Raw genomic sequence first — 19,733 nt, forward strand, 5'->3', positions numbered from 1 at the left:
ATGCTATCACAAAAGGTAGGAATTCTTTCTTTTCTTTCTGCTGCATAGTATTTCATTGCGTAAATGTACCACAGTTTCTTAATCCTCTCATCTACTGATGGGCTCTTAGGTTGTCTCCAGCACTTGGCTATTGTAAATTGTGCTGCTATGAATATTGTGCTGCTATTCATAGATTCTTTTGAATTAGTGTTTCAAGATTCTTAGGGTAAAATCCTAACAGTGGAATCACTGGATCAAAAGGTAGTTCCACCTTTAGCTTTTTCAGGAAATGCCACACCATTTTCCACAGTGGCTGCACCAGTCTGCATTCCCAACACTGCACTATGGTTCCTTTTCTCCACAGCCTTGCCAGCATTTGTTGTTTGTTGATTTATTAATGATGGCCATTCTGACAGGTGTGAGGTGATATCTCATTGTGGTTTTAATTTTCATCTCTCTGATGGCTAGTGATGTTGAGCATTTTTTCATATGTCTATGGGCCATCTGCATGTCTTCCTTGGAGAAGTCTCTGTTCAGGTCCTTTGCCCATTTTTAAATTGGATTGTTTGTCTTCCTGGTGTTGGGTTGTATGAGTTCTTTATATGTTTTGGAGATTAAATACATGTCTAATGTATCATTAGCAAACATGTCCTTCCATACAGTCAATTCCTTTTTTGTTTTCTTTTTAGCCGTGCAAAAGCTTTTTAATTTGATGTAGTCACCTTGTTTGTTTTTTCCTTTATTTCCCTTGCCCTAAGAGATATATTGGTAAAAATATTGCTATGTGAGATATCTGAAATTTTGCTGCTTATGTTTTCTGGTAGGACTTTTGTGGTATCATAATTCATATTTAATATAGCAACAAAAAGTACCTAAGGCCCTGGCTGGTATTGCTCAGTGGATTGAGCTTGGGCTGTGAACCAAAGTGTCACCAGTTCAATTCCCAGTCAGGGCACATGCCTGGGTTGCAGGCCAGGTCCCCAGTGTGGGCCATGTGAGAGGCAGCCACACATTGATGTTTCTCTCTTTCTTCCTCCCTTCCTCTAAAATCTTTTTTAAAAAGTACCTAGGAACATAAATTTAACCAAAGAGGTAAAAGATCTGTACTCAGAAAACTATAGAATGCTGAAGAAAGAAATTGAAGAAGATAAAAATAAATGGAAGCATGTACTCTGTATATGGATTAGAAGAATTAACATAATTAAAATATCCATATTACCCAAAGCAATCAATAGATTGAATGCAATTCCTATTAAAACACCAATGGCTTATTTCACAGATCTAGAACAAATACTGCAAAAATTTGTATGGAATCAAAAAAGACCCCAAATCACCTCAGCAATCTTGAGAAAGAAGAATATTTAACAAAAGTGACACAAGCATAAAATGCAATAAAAATAGTCTCTTTAATAGATGGTGTTGGGAGAACTGGGATAGTATATGCAAAAAAAAAAATGAAACTAAACCACCAACTTACACCATACACCAGAATAAACTTAAATTGATAAACTACTTAAATATAAGTAACAATATCATAAAAAATCTTTCTGACTCAAAATCCAGAGGCCATTTAAAATAGTGGACAAATTTCACTACATGAAAATCAAAAAGTTCTCAATGCATACAAGAACACACAATGCATCATAAGCAAATCAAAAAACAAATGACAAGAGGGAGAAAATATTTCCCTAATATCACAGAGGGCTAATTTCCCTATTATTTGAAGAATTCCTAGATTGAGGAGAAAAAACAATAGCCAGTATTTTATGTTTTGTTTATTATTGTATGTCTCAGGTGTACAACATTATAATTTGACATTTGTATATGCTACAAAGTTATCACCCCCAAAATCTGGTTACTATCCATCATCATGCAATTTATCCCCTTTACCTCTTTCACCCATTCCTAAACCTTTTCCCTTCTGGTAACCACCTATGTGTTCTCTGTATCTATACATTGATTTTTGTTTTGTTTTGTTTGTTCATTAGGGGTTTTTAGATTACACATATAAGTAAAATTATATGATATTTACCTTTCTTGCTGTTGCTTATTTCACTTACAATAATGCCCTCAAGGTCCATGCATGTTATTGCAAATGGCAAGATTTAATTATTTTTTATGGCTGAGTAGTAGTCCATTGTTTGTGTGACATCTTCTCTATCCATTCATCCATTGATGATCACTTAGGTTGTTTCTATATCTTGACTATTGTAAAAAAATGTTGCAATGAACACAGAGGTGCATATATCTTTTTAAATTTGTGTTTAGTGTTTTCATCTTCTTCCGGTGAACCCACAGAGGAAAACAGCTGGATCGTATGGTAGATTTTTGCTCATTTTTTAGAGATTTTCATACTCTTTTCCATACTTGAACCAATTTAAATTTCCACCAACAGTATATGTGAGTTCCCTTTTCTACACATCCTCTCCAACACTTGTTATTTCTTGTGTTTTTATAAACATCCATTCTAATAAGTGTAAGGTGATATCTCATTGCAGTTTTAATTTGTATTACCATACATAAAATTAACTCAAAATGTATTAAAGACTTGAATGTAGGACCTAAAATCTTAAGTCTCTAGAAAAAAACATAGGAAGCTCCTTGACATTGGTATTAGTGATATTGTTATAGATGTGACTCCAAAGGCAAGGGAAGAAAAATCCAAAAATAAACAAAGGGGACTTACATCATACAAAAAAAAAAACCCTCCTGCACAGTGGAAGAATTTATCATCAAAATGAAAAGGAAACATACTAAGTGGGAGAAAATATTTTTAAATCATACGTCCAATTAAGCCTTATATCCAAAACATATAAAGAAATAAGACAACTCAACAACAACCATAACAAAAACAAACAACTTAATTGGAAAATGGCAGAAGATCTGAGTAGACATTTTCCCAAATAAGACATATAGATGGTCAACAGGCACATGAAAAGATGTTCAATAACCAATATTTTGAAAAGGGGTATCAAACTTCATGAACAAATAGTTCAGAAAAAAAAGAAATCCCAATGGCCTTTAAACATCTGAAAAGACTCTCAACTTCTTTAGTAATATAAATAAATCTAATTTAAAACTACACTGAGATTCTTTTTCTCACTTAGCAATTTGGCAAAAATCCAAAAGTTTGACATCACACTGTTACTCAGTGTGGAGAAAATAAGTACTTTCATATATTGGTGGGACTGCAAATTGGCACAGCACTTGTATTAGTTTGGTGGGTCAGTCATAACTAAGTACTACAGACTTGGGTGGCTTAAAAAACAGAATTTATTTTCTCACAATTATGAAAGCTAGAAGTCTGAGACCAAGAGGCCAGCAGGATTAGTTTCTGTTGAGGATCCTCTTCTTGGGTTGTTGGTGACAACCTTCATCCCTGTGTCCTCCACAGCTTTGTGTTCTAATCTCCTAATGAAAACACTAGTCAGAATGGATTACAGCCTGTACTCATGACTTAATTTCAACATAGTTACCTCTTTATAGGCCATATCTTCAAATACAGTCACATTCTGGGTATCTAGGGGTTAGAACTTCAACACAAGAGTTTTGGAGGACACAATTCAACCCATAACAACCATTATGTGCTGCAACCAGCATGGAGTGGGGATTCCTGAGTGGGGTTGACAGAAGATGGAGAAAAGACACAACACACATAGGTTAAGAAAAAGCTGGGTCATTGTCCTCTGATGGAGAGACAATGAGCTCTGAGCATGGTCTCTGCATTTATTTTGTAGGGGTAGGTTAGACACAGCTCAAGGACGTTTTGAAAACTTAGGGAGATGCTGCAGGCACAGACCGTTCCATTCCCAGGCTATCTAACTGATACATATGTCTACTGCAAAAGCTACAGCACATACAGCTGAAGCTTGAGGCTATCTATTCCCTCTCTCAACGCCCGCGAATTCCAGCTGTATGACACCAGCCTTCACTATCCCCCACAATTATGGAAGGATATTTAGAAATAGCTGTCAAAATGACCAATACATTACTTTTGACCAGATTCTGCTTCTGGAAATCTATCATACAGCTATACTTGTACACATATAAAATGACATACATCCAAAGATATTCATCTCAACATTGTTTACAACAGTAAAGTGTTGGAAACAACCTAAGTCCACCAATAGGCGACTATTTGAGTAAACTATGCATCACTGACATAGTGCAAAATTATGCATTTGTAAAAAGAAATGAGGAAGCTTACCATGCACAGCTAAAGAGAGATAACATGATATGTGAAGTAAGAAAAAGATGGCAGAAAGCAGTGTAATAGTATGCTACCTACATGTGAGAAATACATTTATATATGCTTGTATAGTATCCACATAAAGAAGCACTGAAGGCTAAAAAATAACAATGACCAAAAAAGTAATAAAAGTGATTAATGATGAGGTACAATGGGGACACAGAATCAAGGGGGCCAGAAGTAGAAGACAGGCTTTTCTATGTTCCTTTTTATAAAGTTTTCATTCCTAAATTATGTAAATTTAAAAAACAATTAGTATCATTGTATATAAAGCTTCCTAGATCAGCCATGAAATTTCTAGTACAATATGAAACTAACTAGTCCTTTTTCTTTTGAAAATGACTATTTTTTATTGAGTTTTCACCTAAGGTTTTCAAATTGTGCTCTTGTGAAATAAAGGAAATCCCCAGGGGTTGTGAATGCTTTCTTTCTTTTTATTTTTCTTTGAAGGAAGACACTGAGTTTGAGAGGATTAGAGAGTCCAGTTGGATTTGATGTTGATTAAATAGGAGACTTCCCAGATGCACTTGATCACCAGCATTGGGCAGAATGAACACCCTTGGTGTGCATCAATTCAAGCAAACAGAAATGTGCCCTGCTGAGGGTGGGGTGTTTGGGTGGGGGGTAGGGACGGGGGGGGACCAGAGTGCCGTACATCCAGCTGAGAGTGAGATTCCTTGAGAAAGCCCCCTTCCTGTCACAGCACCCACAGCACTCTGAGCCTGCTCCCAGCCAACAGCCTCTCCGAGAATGCTGCATTTAAAAGTGCAGTTTTTGGATGATTCCCAGAAGATTTTTGTGGTTGATGTAAGTGGAAATTACATTGCTATTATTTTTTATTATTCATTCAATAGTGGTCATTTGTGGACAGCCCATTAGTCAGCAATGTTATGTCTTCTTTAGGATTGAATGATGGAGGACTGTGGTTTTTAGCTTTGGGAAAAATTCGTATTTAATATCACAATGTAGTTCATGTTTTTATATTAACCTTTGTTCTAGAACAGGTTCTCATTTCTCAAGGGACAAGTAAAGCAAATTTTAAAAATATGCTAAATATTTGTAAAAAGACAAAACAGCAATAACTTAGTTGTCCTATCAAAAAAGAATTATTGCTCATTGAAATAATTTGGCTGAGTCTCACATCATGAACATTTATGGGGAGAAACTGGTTCTGAGGGAAAAGAGAAGGGAAAAGCTACCCTCTTTTTCTGGAGAAAACCTGTGGGGGTTGGGGTGGGGATAGAATTATGCAGTTATAATAAGAACTTCAGGAAGTAAAGACAAGTATGAAAGAGAAAAATAAGAGGCTATTTAGTTTGATTTAGTACTTGTAGTTCTGGGTTCTTAATATCCTTCTTAGTTACAAGATGATTGTGTACAATTATACCTGAGCTCTTCAAGAAGTGGCTTATCTTCGAATATCATAAGATATATACATTTTGATGTCAGATGCTATGCATGAACATTTTGAAATCTACCATTTTATTAAAACAAAAAATTCAATTTTCTCTATTTACTTTAGCTAATACCAAAGAACAAATAGTTCATTATCTTTTAAATTTATACAAAATGCTGGTTGTCTTATTTTATACAAAAACTAACAACTGCTGTTGGGTGTGTGGGTAACTCATTTTTCAAATGAGTGTTTCATTTTTATTTGAATCATGTGCTTGTGGGTGATGACTTCATGGGTTCAGATGCTATTTTGCTGTGTCTTCCTTTCACTTTTATTTGCAAAAGGCATTTCTATGTCCACGGACCTGAATAATTTGTTTTTGTACCAAATAACTTCCATTAGAGGTATGAGACATTTCTTATTCTTTCTTGGAACTATATTAAGGAGTAGAAAATGTCTTTTGAGTAGTTCATCCATTTGCAGGCTGGTGGTGTACACTCAGTGCTCCAGAACCTGAATTAGTGCTGGGAATTCAAAAGACTCTGCTTTAGGCTAACTTTTTAATAGGTATTTCAAGCAAATCAAAGAGAAGTCTTTGACAAAAACTGACAAGAGCTTTCTGAATGTGGAGTTCAAATTCAGATCCAATTAAATGAGGGGGTACAGTACAATAGCTTCACAAAATTTTCCTTCTGAGGAGCTGATTCTAGCAACTTGAAGCCAGCATGATTTGGCTTCAAGTCAGATCATCTCTTTCCAGCTGCAACACATTGTGTTCGTTGGGAAGATAATAAGAAAGATTTGATACCCAGCAATTCGGTTGTCACAGCATTTGATTCCTTTTGCTCTGTGGAAGGATACTCTGTAAGTAGCAATCATGGTGTTCCTGAGAGTAGCAATGGCACTAACTGTAGTGCCATGAGCAGTTTTCTACTGAGGGGAATGGAACCTTAAGTTAGCAGCCAGTCTGTTCTCTTTGACAACAACAACGATGATGATGATGATGATAAAAGTAATAGTGAGTTACAAATGAATACTGCTTTAACAATTTCATATCCATTAGTTAATTTGATTCTTCATTCCACCCTGTGAGTGAAGGTAAGGAAAAGATTAATATTTTCCTATTTTGCAAACTAAGATATAAGGCTCAGGGAATTTAAGTGACTTATGCAGGACTATACAGCATATAAATGCAGAGCTGGGACTTCCAATCCAGAACTGTCCCTACTATTCAATGTACACTTTTATCCAGAAGACCTATCTGTTAATAGCCTTCCAGTCCTGTAATATTGCTCAGGCACATTATTTATTTTCTGTTGCTCTCAGAGAGCATAGAATTTGGCATACAGTCAGCCTTTGATGACTGGTGTGTCCTGAGGAGCTGTGTGAAAAATATATGGTTAATAGAGATCAGAGAGAACATGGCATGAATCTTTTCACTGATTCAAAAGCTTAAAAGGCAACCAAAACATTTTGTCTTTTATTTATACTAATATCTTAAACGGGATAAAGGAATGCTTGGAACCATAATGGAGAGAACCTTTAGCAGCTAAGGAAGGGGCTTAGCTGCTAAAAGTTCTTGCCATTATCAAAGCCCACATGGAAGGGCTTTTGATAACAAAATTGACTGAAATCTCAAGAGGCATGGATCAGTCCCAGGGAGAATTGTTTTTTAACATAAGATTTTAAGAACTAGTTGACTGTATGGGGAGAAATAATGGAGTCTTGGGCATTGGTATTGATTTTGCAGAAAATACAGTAGTAGAAATATGAAAAGGACACATGATAAGACAAAATAATGTCTTTTGGGTAAGGCTAATTGGCATCTGGAATCCTTTATTCTACCCCCAGTAGCAATATTGTGATGAATTTGCTGGTGCCCAAGATCTGGTGCAGGTCTATAGACTCAAAAGTCTGATTTGTCAGCACTCCAGAGGAACTGAAGTCAGGGAGTAATATTTAAAATCAGCATGTCAGTGTCACCATTTAAAGTGGGATTAGGGACACTAAGGTCCTCTCATCAGTTACATCATAAGAGTCAGACTTAAAGGAATTAGACTTACGATTCTAATATTAGATGGCCTGATAATGTATCCATCTCCACAAACACCCTATCATTGAGAACTTTTAACCACTCATTCATTCATTTAGTTATTTTTTTAATAAATTAGAATATGTTTTAGGCCCTCTCTGGGCACTTTAGACTTTACCATATGGGTAGGTAAAATCTTGAGCAAAAGCACACTCTACTCTCACCTGGGCAGTGCTCGCTGTTAGCTACCAGCTACAACTTTAGTTATTCTTCTTTTCTCTCTCTCTCTCTCTCTCTCTCTCTCTCTCTCTCATCGCATGGTTGGAAAACCCCCTTTGTGATTGACCTGTCTTTCACTTATTAACACCTTTAATTGTGTTACTGGGAAGAATGGCTGGACCCAGAAATATCTTGTTTTTTTTTTTTTATTTTGGAGTTTAAGTATCTGTGCTCTGAGAAACTGTGTGTTAATTTTACTGATGAGTGCTGAGAATATTTGTCAACTTTTCCTTCTCTGAATTTCCCGAAGTATTTCAGGAATGCAGGATAGATATGGGACTTGAGACTTGCTGGAATATACCTACTAAAGTGTAACCCAATCAAGAAAATGTATTTAGTGAAAACCTCCTCTTACTTTTTAAGCTTTCACATTTATTTAAAAAATAGTTTGTTGTCAGATGTCAACATCATCCCTAGTGCAGCACTTACCGTGAACTTCCTATCATTAGATAATCAAGAAAGACTCTCTGAAATAATGATGGGAGTGAGTAGTCAGGAGGAGAACTGGGATAAGGCAATGATTTTAAAAGTAACTGCAGTTTTTGGTGTGAATTCAGTTTTGTCACTTCAACAAAGGGACTGAAATTTATCTTGATAGAAAAAGGGAGAATAAGACCAAATCTAACACTTTCTTAGCTCTTAGAAAGAGAAGGGAAGGTCAGGTTTCTAGCTTGACTATGAATTCTCCCAATACCCACACAGACCAGTAGCAGTAATGAAGGTCCTTGAAGGATGGCCTTTTATTTAAAGCCTGAACTGTTTGCTTATCTCAGGTTTAGATGGAGACTATTTTTTAAATTAATTATTTTACTGTTGTTCAAGTACAATTATCTGCATTTACCCCCCCACCACCACTCCTCTCCTCACCCCAGCCATCCTCATCTCCCTCCCCTGCTTCAACCCTGCCTTGGTTTTGTGCATGTGTTCTTTATAGTTGTTCCTTGAAACCCTTCCTCCCTTTCTCTCGTTATCCCCTCCCACCTCTCCTATGGTTACTGTCAGATTGTTCTTAATTTCAATGTCTCTGGTTATATTTTGCTTGTTTTTTTTTTTTGTTGTTGTTGATAAGGTTCCACTTAAAGGTGAGATCATATGGTATTTGTCCCTCACCACCTGGCTTACTTCACTTAGCATAATGCTTTCCAGTTCCATCCATGCTGTTGCACAGGGTAAGAGCTCCTTCTTTCTCTCTGCTGTGTAGTACTCCATAGTGTAAATGTATCATAGCTTTTTGAGCCATTCATTTACTGATGGGCACTTAGGTTGCTTCCAGCACTTGGCTATTGTAAATTGTAATGCTATGAACATTGGAGTGCATAGGTTCTTTTGAATTGGTGTTTCAGGGTTCTTAGGATATAATCCCAGCAGTGGAATTGCTCAGTCAAAAAGCAGATCCATTTTTAGTTTTCTGAGAAAATTCCATACTGTTTTCCACAGTGGCTGCACCAGTCTGCATTCTAGATGGAGACTTTTGAAAAATAATAATCCCATCATATTTGATATGATTCTGTCTGTTATCCCCATTGCCTGTGGCAGTCCTGTTGGATAGTGGAGGGGAAGAACAGCTTTATGTTTGTGAATTTTCTCAAAAGCATGATTCATTTTGATGGTTTCTTGAGACTAAAGTCAATATAAGAGGTTTGAAATATCTCAAATCTTACATTTACCTGAATGCAAACACAGTAGATGCCTAGTGGTTTACAAAGTGAGAGAATATGGTGAGTTGGCTTACCTCATTACTTTCAGAGCTCATCATAAAGGTCACGAGGCCCCATTTTCTGAAGGAGGCAGAGGGGAAGCAGTACAAGGACTGAACACTATTCAAGATAAACAACAAAGCAAAAAACCACCTAGTGATTCTTCTACTGGTAATGGTATTTACCCTTGGATGATTGTCCAGAAGCTGGTTTTTCAAATTCTGATGATAAGGGATCTTTTGTAGTTTCATCAGTAATGAAATAGATATCTTTACCCTTGATGGAAAAGTTCTTCCAACTCTGATGAGATGGAATTGATTTGGTGTAGCAGAATGTACCTGGATTTGGGGCTACAAATACTGCACAATTTTAGGTATGTAGCCTTGGGCCAGTCACTTAACTCCTTAGCTCTTTGAGTTCTGAGGAGTAATATAAATGGTATAATTAATATTTAGAGTTTGATAAAGTAGGATAAATTTGATTGTGCTACTTATAAGCTGTGTGTCTTTAGGCAAGTCATTTAGCCTATCTGAAACTTAGTTGTGTCAGCTTTAAAAACTTGGACTTGAGATGTCAGGAAAACCTTCAAAAGAACAAGTAATTTAAGTTCCTGAGTAGGAGTTAAGGAAGTAAAGAATGGGAGCTAAGGTATAGGGGGATTTATGGTGGTTTACACAAAGGAAAAGATAAAGGCCAATACACAAATGAGAGTGTGGCCCTTTCATGATGGAGTGGCAGAAAGGTCAATCAGGGTGAGCAGTGCAGTGTTGAAAGGAAGATGGAAAGTAGTTGGAAATCAAGATGAAGCAGAGGTAGTCAGAAGCTAGATTGATCAGACCGTTTGGTCTATATGTACAGTTTGGGCTTTATTCTGAAAGTGATCGAAAAGCACTAAAGAATTTAAGAAGATTGAAATGGGCATATTAGCATCTGCTTACTAATTAATTTATGCATTCATTTTCTCAGCCAATATTTAATGAAATATGTGTTCTAAGTGTTGGAGATGCCATGTAGAATCTGAACAATAGCTTCAAGTTCAGTGGTTCCAATTTTAGATAGTCAACCTACCTCCTAACATATGCCCAAATATCAATATTCCAGCCTAAAAGTGAATGGTGGAGAGAGACGGGGGGGACTTATACAACAGATGGTAATGAGGCAGAGTTTCTAGGTGCATTTGATGTTGGTGTAGATATGGGGGATTAGTGAGAAGGAATCTAGATGATCTTCAGATTCTTGGGCTAGGTGACTAGATGGTGGCCTCCATTCACCAAGACGGAGAACAGAATAAAAGAAGCAAGTTTAAAATGGGCAATAATTGTCTTTGTATCAGATTTAGAGATATGAGAAAAGAAATACATCTGGAGTTGGACAGACCTAAGTTCTAGTCCTAGCTCTAACAATTTTAAGGTGTGGAACCTCAGTTGAGTCACTTCATCTCTCTGAGCCAGTGCCCTTATCATCTATTTTAGTGATAATCATAACACCTACTCCACAAAGTCATTGTGAATATAAATGAAGTTCCAGAGGTAAAGTTTCTGACACAAAGTAGATGCTCAAAGCATGTTAATTCCTCCCTCCTTTGCTTACAGGTCTCTTTATTTCTATAGTTTGCAAATCCACATAGAATGGCCTTTCACCCTCAATTTGGGGTTTCTTTTGATAATCTTGAATTGTCAACACACTTCCAGGCCATAGAACTTTGTTGCCCCAGGTCTGTACTTCCTATTGGGCTTCCCAAGGTTAATGTATCCTGCTTCTCTGAGTGGTTTGCCTTTGCTTAGTCAGTAGTCTCAAGGGATTTGCTCTTCCCCCTGGAGTCATTAATCCTGGGAGGATCCGTAACAACTGTCTAGAATTACCTAAAATAATGTTGGGCTTCCTTTAAGGAAGCTGATGGAAATAGCTAAACCCTTTGTGATTAACTACACTTTAAATCACTCTGTGGTTACTTCACTTTTTTCACTCATGTAAAGTATGGCATAGGGAATATGATCAATACTATTGTAATTATTATGTATGGTGTCAGATGGGTACTAGCTTTATCAGGGTGATTACTTCATAAAATATATAAATGTCTAATCATTATGTTGTACACCTGAAATGAATATAATATTGTATGTCAACTGTAATTGGAAAATTAATTTCAAAAAATTAAAAACAAAAAGCTAAGGAAAATTGTTTTGTGGTAACTACTCGTAATAATGCTAACACAGTTGATAATAACAGTAACAACAATACTACTGACTAATAGTCACAGTATTTATCAACAGCCTATGTTCTAGATGTATTTTGCATCCACTATCTCACGTCATGTTCACACAAATCAAATGAGTGTCATTATCTAAAGTAGTCATATAACTTCTGTGTGACTTGGGTTTTGTCATCTGTAAAAGGGGGATAATATTCATACCCACTTTATAGAATCGTTACAAGGTTAGGTAAGTTAATATATCTAAAACACTTAGAAGAGTGCCAGTAAGTGCTATAAAAGTTTTGGCTACACTGATGTCTCATGGAATTTGGCTCCAAATTTATATGGTAAATATATGTCCTAATACTCTGGCCCAAATGGCAATACGAGGTGAATGATGCCAGGAATATTATTTTTATATTTATTTTACAGTTATGTTTGACTTATCTAAGAAAATATTGCTATTTATATTTTTAAAGATTTTATTTATTTATTTTTAGAGAGAGGATAAAGGAGAAAGAAAGAGAAGGAGAGAAACATCAATATGTGGTTGCCTCTTGTGCGTCCCCCACCAGGGACCTGGCCCCCAACCCAAGCATGTGCCCTGACCGGGATTTGAACTGGCAATCCTTCAGTTTTCAGGCTGGTGCTCAATCCTCTGAGCCACATCAGCCAGAGCACATTGCTATTTAAATTAATGGTTGATCTGTGGTTCAAGCCATGGAATGAGCTTCAAAACCTTAGCTGGATAGGTGGTAGACTTATGAGTCAAGTGGAATTGCTGTATGTCTTATAAAGTCCTGGTTTTCCAGGACTTCCTGATATATTCTGTAGTTTCAAGTAGGTGGTCCCACACTAGGTACTCAATCAATGTTTGATGACAGGCTGACCAACAGGCTGATCATCAAAACTCTTCACCAACCCCCTGCCTGTATGAAGAAATTCAATTGATGGAGCTTCTAAACCATGTTAGAAAAATCATCTTGGAATTACAATGCCCCACCCTAGCCAATGTAGGACACTTCTATGCCAGGGATTTATTTGTCATTGCAGGGGGGTCTAGCTGCATGATGAATGCCTTTGTTTAAACTACTAAGCTCGATTTGCCCCTCATATCCTAAGGTTTGTTGATTCAGAGAATAAATTGAACTGAAAAAGAAAGGAACTCTTGTGCTTTTTGTCTGGTCTGAGGCCAGGCTGAGCAGCAGCCAAGTGTGCTTTAGGCACTGTCTTTCCCACCCCTCCAAGGGCCCCATATCTTCTGCTGTCTCCTGGCTATTAGGCTGCCCTCTTGAAGTTAGAACTCCAAAGGCTTGGAGTGAAGCCTTCCCACCCACAACCCTCTCTTGACCCTTTCCATTCCCACAGCTGAAAGGAGGTAACCTGAACCCAAGAACTTTTACAGCACTGGGATGGGAATTTGGGAACTGTCTTTGGAGCCAGATTGATGGTAGTTGTGTGTTTGTTCAAGTATGCACTCATGATAATCTCTATGAACAGTTTCAGTTAGTTGGGGCCTTGAAACTTCTTTTTTCATCACAGTGCAGAGCTCCATCTGCTTCCTGGGTGCTGGGATGGACTAGCTGAAGTGAGAACTCACAGCAGAACTTCTGAGTGAAACTTGTTAAAGGGCACCATTCTTCTAAGTTCTATAGGAGTTTCTATCTTTCTTTTAAATGCTATTTACCCTGTATTAGCATTATTGTTTGATCTGTCACAAATACAATTACATTACACTAATAAGAGCTTAGCTTTAACTGGTGTTTTAAAACAATGAGGTCACTTGTACCTGAGAGACTGAGAAATTCTTCAAACTGAAGTGAGTCCAATATCTGGGGTCAAAGGGGTATGGCCTGAGGGGCAGAACCTTCCGGAAGTTGGCCAGACTGCCCAGTACTTTCCTAAAAGGACCAGGAGCCTTCCATACCAGCAGCAGAGAGCAGTGCTGGCCTTTGTGATACTAGGTGACACCAAGCAGTTTTGTGCCAGACTGTCAGAACTGAAAAAACCTTTGGTTATACCAGTTGTATCTGAGAGATCCACCCTTAACAGATCATTTGCACCACAGGAGGTAGTGGGGAATTGGCCAATGAGGTACCACAGTAAGGCATCACAGGAAAGACCTACTGAAGGCTGCAAAACTCAGGATAAAGGAAGGTAAAAGGGGGTGCACCTCTCTAGGGGTTGTGAAATTCTCTAATGTATAGCTGATCTGTTCTAAACACAGCTGCTGTGCAAAAACTACAATTGTTATCCCCACCGAATCTTATTCCAGCCCTCTTTTCTCTATCCCTTCTCCTCCACTTTACCCACTTCCTCATTATCTTCTGGGTCCAAGGTGTAAGGCTAAATAGGGGTGGTCTGTCTGTGTGAGTTGACCTCAGGCCCTGGAAGCACTTAGGCATGGCACCTTACCACTAATCACTGGTCTGAGCTGTCTTAAACAAAAGGCTCTTTGTCCTCTGAGATTCCATCTATGAGGATGGAATTCACCTTTCAAAAGACTTAAATGAAGGCAAAGGTTCTCCAGAATTTCATACTCAGAACATTTTAAGTGATTGCAAGTGATTTGTCACAAAGTTATTGTCATTTGCTTTTATGAGATGCTTCCAGACTTAACTTTGTTCTAGGAATTACCACTTGCATTATTCCATATAATCATTAGTTAATAAGTTTGTTTAAAAGGTATGATTATAGCACTTCATTTATTCATCACTCAGTTAACTAATTTTTATGAGCCCTCACTGGTTTTGTGCTCAGTGGTAGCTATTGAAGTTGCAGAGAAAAATAAGAAATAGAATATGATCTCTAAGATCTCATAGTCTAGTAGAAGAATTAGAAACTGAAATAGGTATGTATACTACAGTGTGATGCATGCAAATGACAGGGTAAGAACAGTTTTTTAATAGCACAACAGAGGAAGAGCAGCTAACCTAGATTAAAGTGTGTGTGTTAAGGGGATTGTTAGACAGGTTTTCTTAACGGGGATAATGTCTCACCTCAGCTCTAATGACCAGTACTAATTCTTTAGATATTTGTTGGAGAGTTAGGGGAATAAGTGGGAGCAGAGTTTAAAGTTTGTAGAAACATAAAAACTTTACAAACATACAAACATGCAAACATACAAAAGTAGAAACAGGAAAAGACTTGTGGAGAAGTTCAATCTGATTGGATCATAAAATTGAGAGGAAAGAATGCATGTGCCATGACTGGGAATCGAACTGGTGACTCTTTGGTTTGCAGGCCAGCACTCACTCCACTGAGCCACACCAGCCAGGGATATATTTGCTCTTTAATGAGTGTCTCTCAAGAGACTCTGTGTTGGAGTTCCCTCAGTATTTCTTATCTTAATCAGTTAGCTCATGTATGTGCTGAGAATGGTGATAATAGAAAACAAGGTCACTAGTTTCAGGGAAGAAATGACTTGGGGTAAGCAGGACCTAAAAGACCTGTTAGGGAGATTTCATGGGACAGTTAGATAATGGAAATGGTTCAGATAAGTAAATAGGATGAGAAAGATAAGATATAGGATATCTGAGAATTGAATGAGGACAAAAAAGATAGGTTATTCTTTGGGGCTCAGTATTGGGGAGTTATTATGAATCCAAAAGCACACAGTGGATTCTCTTAATTCAGTAAAGTCAGTGACTGTCTGTAATATAGTCAGCACTTAACCTGAAACATAGTAGATGCTCAATAACTATCTGTTGAAGCAATGAAAGAATGAATTCTCTTCTTGTTTTCAGCTGTCAGGCAGCTAATACCTACTCCAATGAGTTTGCTGATAAAAATGCCAGTTAGCTGACATTCTAGGAAGTCAAGTCTTAAATCAGAAGTGATGTGACACAAACACTTTATGTATTACAGAAACAAAATTTCCCTGGATCAGCCCTGCACTCACGTAAAACTGTGTGGTCTAAGACTCACTGACTGTCTGAAATGGGGTTGCCAGAGAAGAGAAATGCTCTGACTCGGGTTCCCCCAAAGTTCAACAAAGGAGAGGTTCTCTCTACTCCTACTAACCTACAAAAGTTTCCCAAGTCTATCTGTGGATGCCACCATGAACATGTTTGTTCATTTCTGCATTTGGAGGAATGCGGATTACAGCATCCTAAACTGGGATCAACAAACATCAAATTCAAAATTCAGAAGGGTGGAATATATTTGATTTTGATTTGGAAATAGCAATGAGTCAGCTTAACCAAGTCTTTCTGACAAATAATTCCATCTAAGCAATTAAAGGAGAAAGGTATTTTAAGACTTAGCAACTAATTTTAAGATACTCAGGTTAGTATCTCTTGGGACCAAGTATCCTACTACAGATTGCTAATAACTAACAATTCCTGCCACTGTCCTTTTCTCAGGTTCCCACAGTTCTACATTTTGCAAGTTACACCATGCTCTCTCTTACTTTCTTGTACATTAGAATTTTAGATGTGCAATATTTTAAAAACATATGAAATAATTCTCTCTTGGCTTGGCTGTGCTTGTCCCTGGCTGCAGATGGAAAATCCCAGACAATGTTTTGAGTTATGTTGCACATCCTAACAATAGATATGCCATATTGAAACAGCCCTGAGGAGGGAGGATGGCAAAGGTCTGAAAATGTGGGATCAGCCTGGACTATGCCATAGAAGACTGTGTAGCCCCTAGGCTTCAGGTTGTACACAGAGCCCAAGCCACCTCAAGGCCAGTATGAGTGAGTTATCATTCAAGACTTGCATGGCTGTATACCAGGGTAGGCAAGAGAGTAAAGGGTAGAAAGCTGCAAGCAAGCCCAGGAGTTGTTATATTAAGCCACATGTTTGGCAAATTTTCACAAAGCCCCTACTGTGTGTACATAATAGGTAGGGATAAATCAAGAGGAGAGCAGAGCTTAGTAGAGCCTAGCTGGCTGCAATTATAGATCCAATCTAAAACCTACACAACAGGAATCCAAGTGAAGAGACTAGGTGAACAAGGGTCAGGAAATTAGGCAGATGTATGTATAAGGGAAAAGGAATGAAAGAACACGTACTAAATGACTTCTTCAAGGGTGAAACTTGGCAAGAAGCCAAGTTAAGAATAAGATAGGATTCTTGCTGTAGGGCACAGCTGGGCCCTTAGTATAGTCTACAGATGTAGATAAGCAAGCACACCTGGCTGATGTTGGGGTTTTAAAAAGGTGGGGGAAGGAGACACTTTGTGACAGGGTGATTAACCTGAATGATAGCTTACAAGACCTTTCATTTTGCCAATCAGTTAGACGTTCTTGCAGGGGTGTCCAACCTGTGCTATGAATGCAGCCCAACACAAGATTATAAATATACTTAAAACATTACAAGAATTTTTGTTTTCATTAGTGTTTATGTATTTAATGTTTGGCCCAAGACAACTCTTCTTCCAGTGTGGCCCAGAGACACCAAAACATTGGACATCCCTGTAAGGCTTAGAGGTTCACTATTTTTTTTTTGCAATTTCCAAGTCCAGCTTCAATATATGATAAAACATAAGTTCATTATAGAAATATTAGAAAATTCTGGTAAACAAAAACAAGAAAATAAAATTCTGTGTAATCCCATCATTCATACTTCAACATTTTTGGTTTATATTTTATACACTGAAACACTCCTTTCTTATGGACCCTTAAATGTTACATGTGCCTTCCCACTCCATTTAGTTTGGAATAGTTTCCTGAATATAATTTTTAAAAATTTTCTGTTTAGTCAATACAGATTCTCCATAGTAATCTGAACATGTTGGGTTTTATGGCCTTTTATAAAGTAGATGTTTTAAAAGGCAGTATTCTTTAATGGTTTTATAGAGTTTCTGTGAAATTCACAACCTTTCAGAACAGAGTGGCTTCCAACCTGCTCACATTCCTGCTGGGCATCATAGTGAGCACTCTATAAATGGAGTAAAAGTGATTCAAGGAAAGAAGAGACAGGAATAGAGAGCAAGTGAGGAAAGGGAGGCTAAAGAAAAGACATCAAAGTAATAAGCAGGAGAGAAAAATGACTCAACAGTACATTCAAAAGGTGAGAAAAGATGATAAAGAAAAAATAGTGAATATGAAAGGACAGAGTGAACCAAAGGGACAAGTTTTAGGTGTTTTGTTTATATCTTTCTTGCTCTTTATATACCTATAGCTATTCATTTTCCCTTTATATTTAAGGACAACCTGGTGTAATAAAATGAGCTCATTACTGGAGGCCAGCAGACCTGGGTTCCAGCCCCAGTTCTGCTATTAATCTACTGAAACACCCTGGGCAAGTTTCTTCCCTGCTCTGAATATAAATCTCCCACTCATAAAATGAAGGGTTTGGTGTATGTGACATGCAATGGTCTCTGCTATGTCCTAAATGTCTCACATTGCTAGATATAAACAGTATGTTTTATCAATCTGAAGTTAAAAAAAAATTCCAACTACTATTTGGGATCTGGTTGTGCATCATGTGCACCACATGGATTTAATACTAAAGCATTACATGGAAACAATTATAATTGTTTTAATTACCCAGAGAAGCTAGTAATTTCAACAAGACATAGGAGCGCTGTCTTGACAATGCTATTATTATACTGTCACTTTTCAAACAGCCTTTCCAATATAGGCATGGTAATTTCAATGTCCCAGGAGTAGGGGCAAGATTGCTATTAAGGTGGTAATCTTGTTTTCCCTTTTTCCTCCCTTAGTATGAAGGGTAACTCTGAGCAATGAGAGTATCTTAGACACCATCCAATAAAGAGTATAAATCAAATGAAACCTGTCCAGGCCATTGGCAGGCCTACAAAAGGCCTCAGGCAATGACAAATCATTCTCTTATAGACTTAAAAAAGTGTCTGCCAGAAAGAATCATTTATCAGGAACTAGATTAGCTCTCTGATTCCAGAGTTCTCTCTGGACTTAGTTTAGTCAGTATTAGCATGATTGTTGGTAAAGAGGATGGTGGTCAGGCAGCTGCTCAGTTTGATTCCCCAGAACCCCCTTAGGACAGTCACGTGGGCTGGGAAGCTTTCTGAGCAGTTAATCCTGAGCAACTTTAAGCCTTGCATCTATCACACATGCAGTATTTTGAACTGCTTTGTGTTTTCAGAAATAAAATAAAAGCCACTTGCAATTTAGTGTGAATTTCACATGTGCACAAGCAACTACAAGGTTGCTTTCTCTCTCTCTCTCTCTCTCTCTGCTTACTGCCACCATGAAATCTTAAGTACCCAGTTAAATTGTGCTTCCTTCCAGGGTTTATTGTTCAGTCCTATGGACTCTGGGGAAAGTGCCTCAGTTGACTTTCTACTTACTCTTTCTTTTTTGATGTGTTTAACTGCACCTTGCTCTCCACTAGATGCTAAAAAACTAGACTGCCTGCAGAGAGGGCTCCATTTTAGAATAAACTTCTGATACCTGGTAATTAGCCTCTCACCACTCTCAGCAGTTCTCTTTTTACCAGGAGTTCAACTTCCCCAGAAGGTTACAATATGGCCAACAATTTCTTCTGCCCTGCCCTGAAGGAGCTGAGTTTCCTAGTTCCCTGGGTAGTTTACCAAGTGAAAACTTTGAAATCATGTTCAACTTCTTTCTGAGAAAGCTGGTTGCATCTGACTACATTGGTAAATGTGTAATATATATATGCCCTATTTTTTGCAATGTCAGGATATTTGCATTTTTTTTAATGAAAAGTAAAGAAGTCCTTTAACAGGAACAGTTCAGGATTAAATCCCTAAGAGAGTCTCAGATTCTTGGAAGTAGCCTGTAGATGATAGGCAAGGAGAAAGACTTAACCTTTGCATGGTTCCAAACTCTCTGTATAAATGAGGTGCATGTATATTGTTGTTTATAAACAGAGAGATGGATTGCAGTGAAGGAGTGTATACCAAGCTGCAGAACATATTTCCTGCATGGATTAAGTTAAATCAGGGTCACCAAAAAC

The 19,733-nt window shown here is 37.6% G+C and overlaps 1 protein-coding gene across 1 annotated transcript in view; it reads left to right on the top strand.

Moving 5' to 3' along the window:
• The first annotated feature begins 4,928 nt into the window (after positions 1-4,928).
• FRMD7 (FERM domain containing 7) overlaps positions 4,929-19,733 on the top strand; it is a 44,653-nt gene continuing 29,848 nt past the window's right edge. The window contains exon 1 of the mRNA XM_045852304.1: positions 4,929-5,035. Coding sequence (XP_045708260.1) covers positions 4,979-5,035 — 57 coding nt within the window. The 5' untranslated portion in view covers positions 4,929-4,978. The remainder of the gene's footprint in view (positions 5,036-19,733) is intronic.

This window comes from Phyllostomus hastatus, unplaced genomic scaffold, assembly GCF_019186645.2.
Source record: "Phyllostomus hastatus isolate PE091 unplaced genomic scaffold, TTU_PhHast_1.1 phas_contig_90, whole genome shotgun sequence".
NCBI lineage: Eukaryota > Metazoa > Chordata > Mammalia > Chiroptera > Phyllostomidae > Phyllostomus > Phyllostomus hastatus.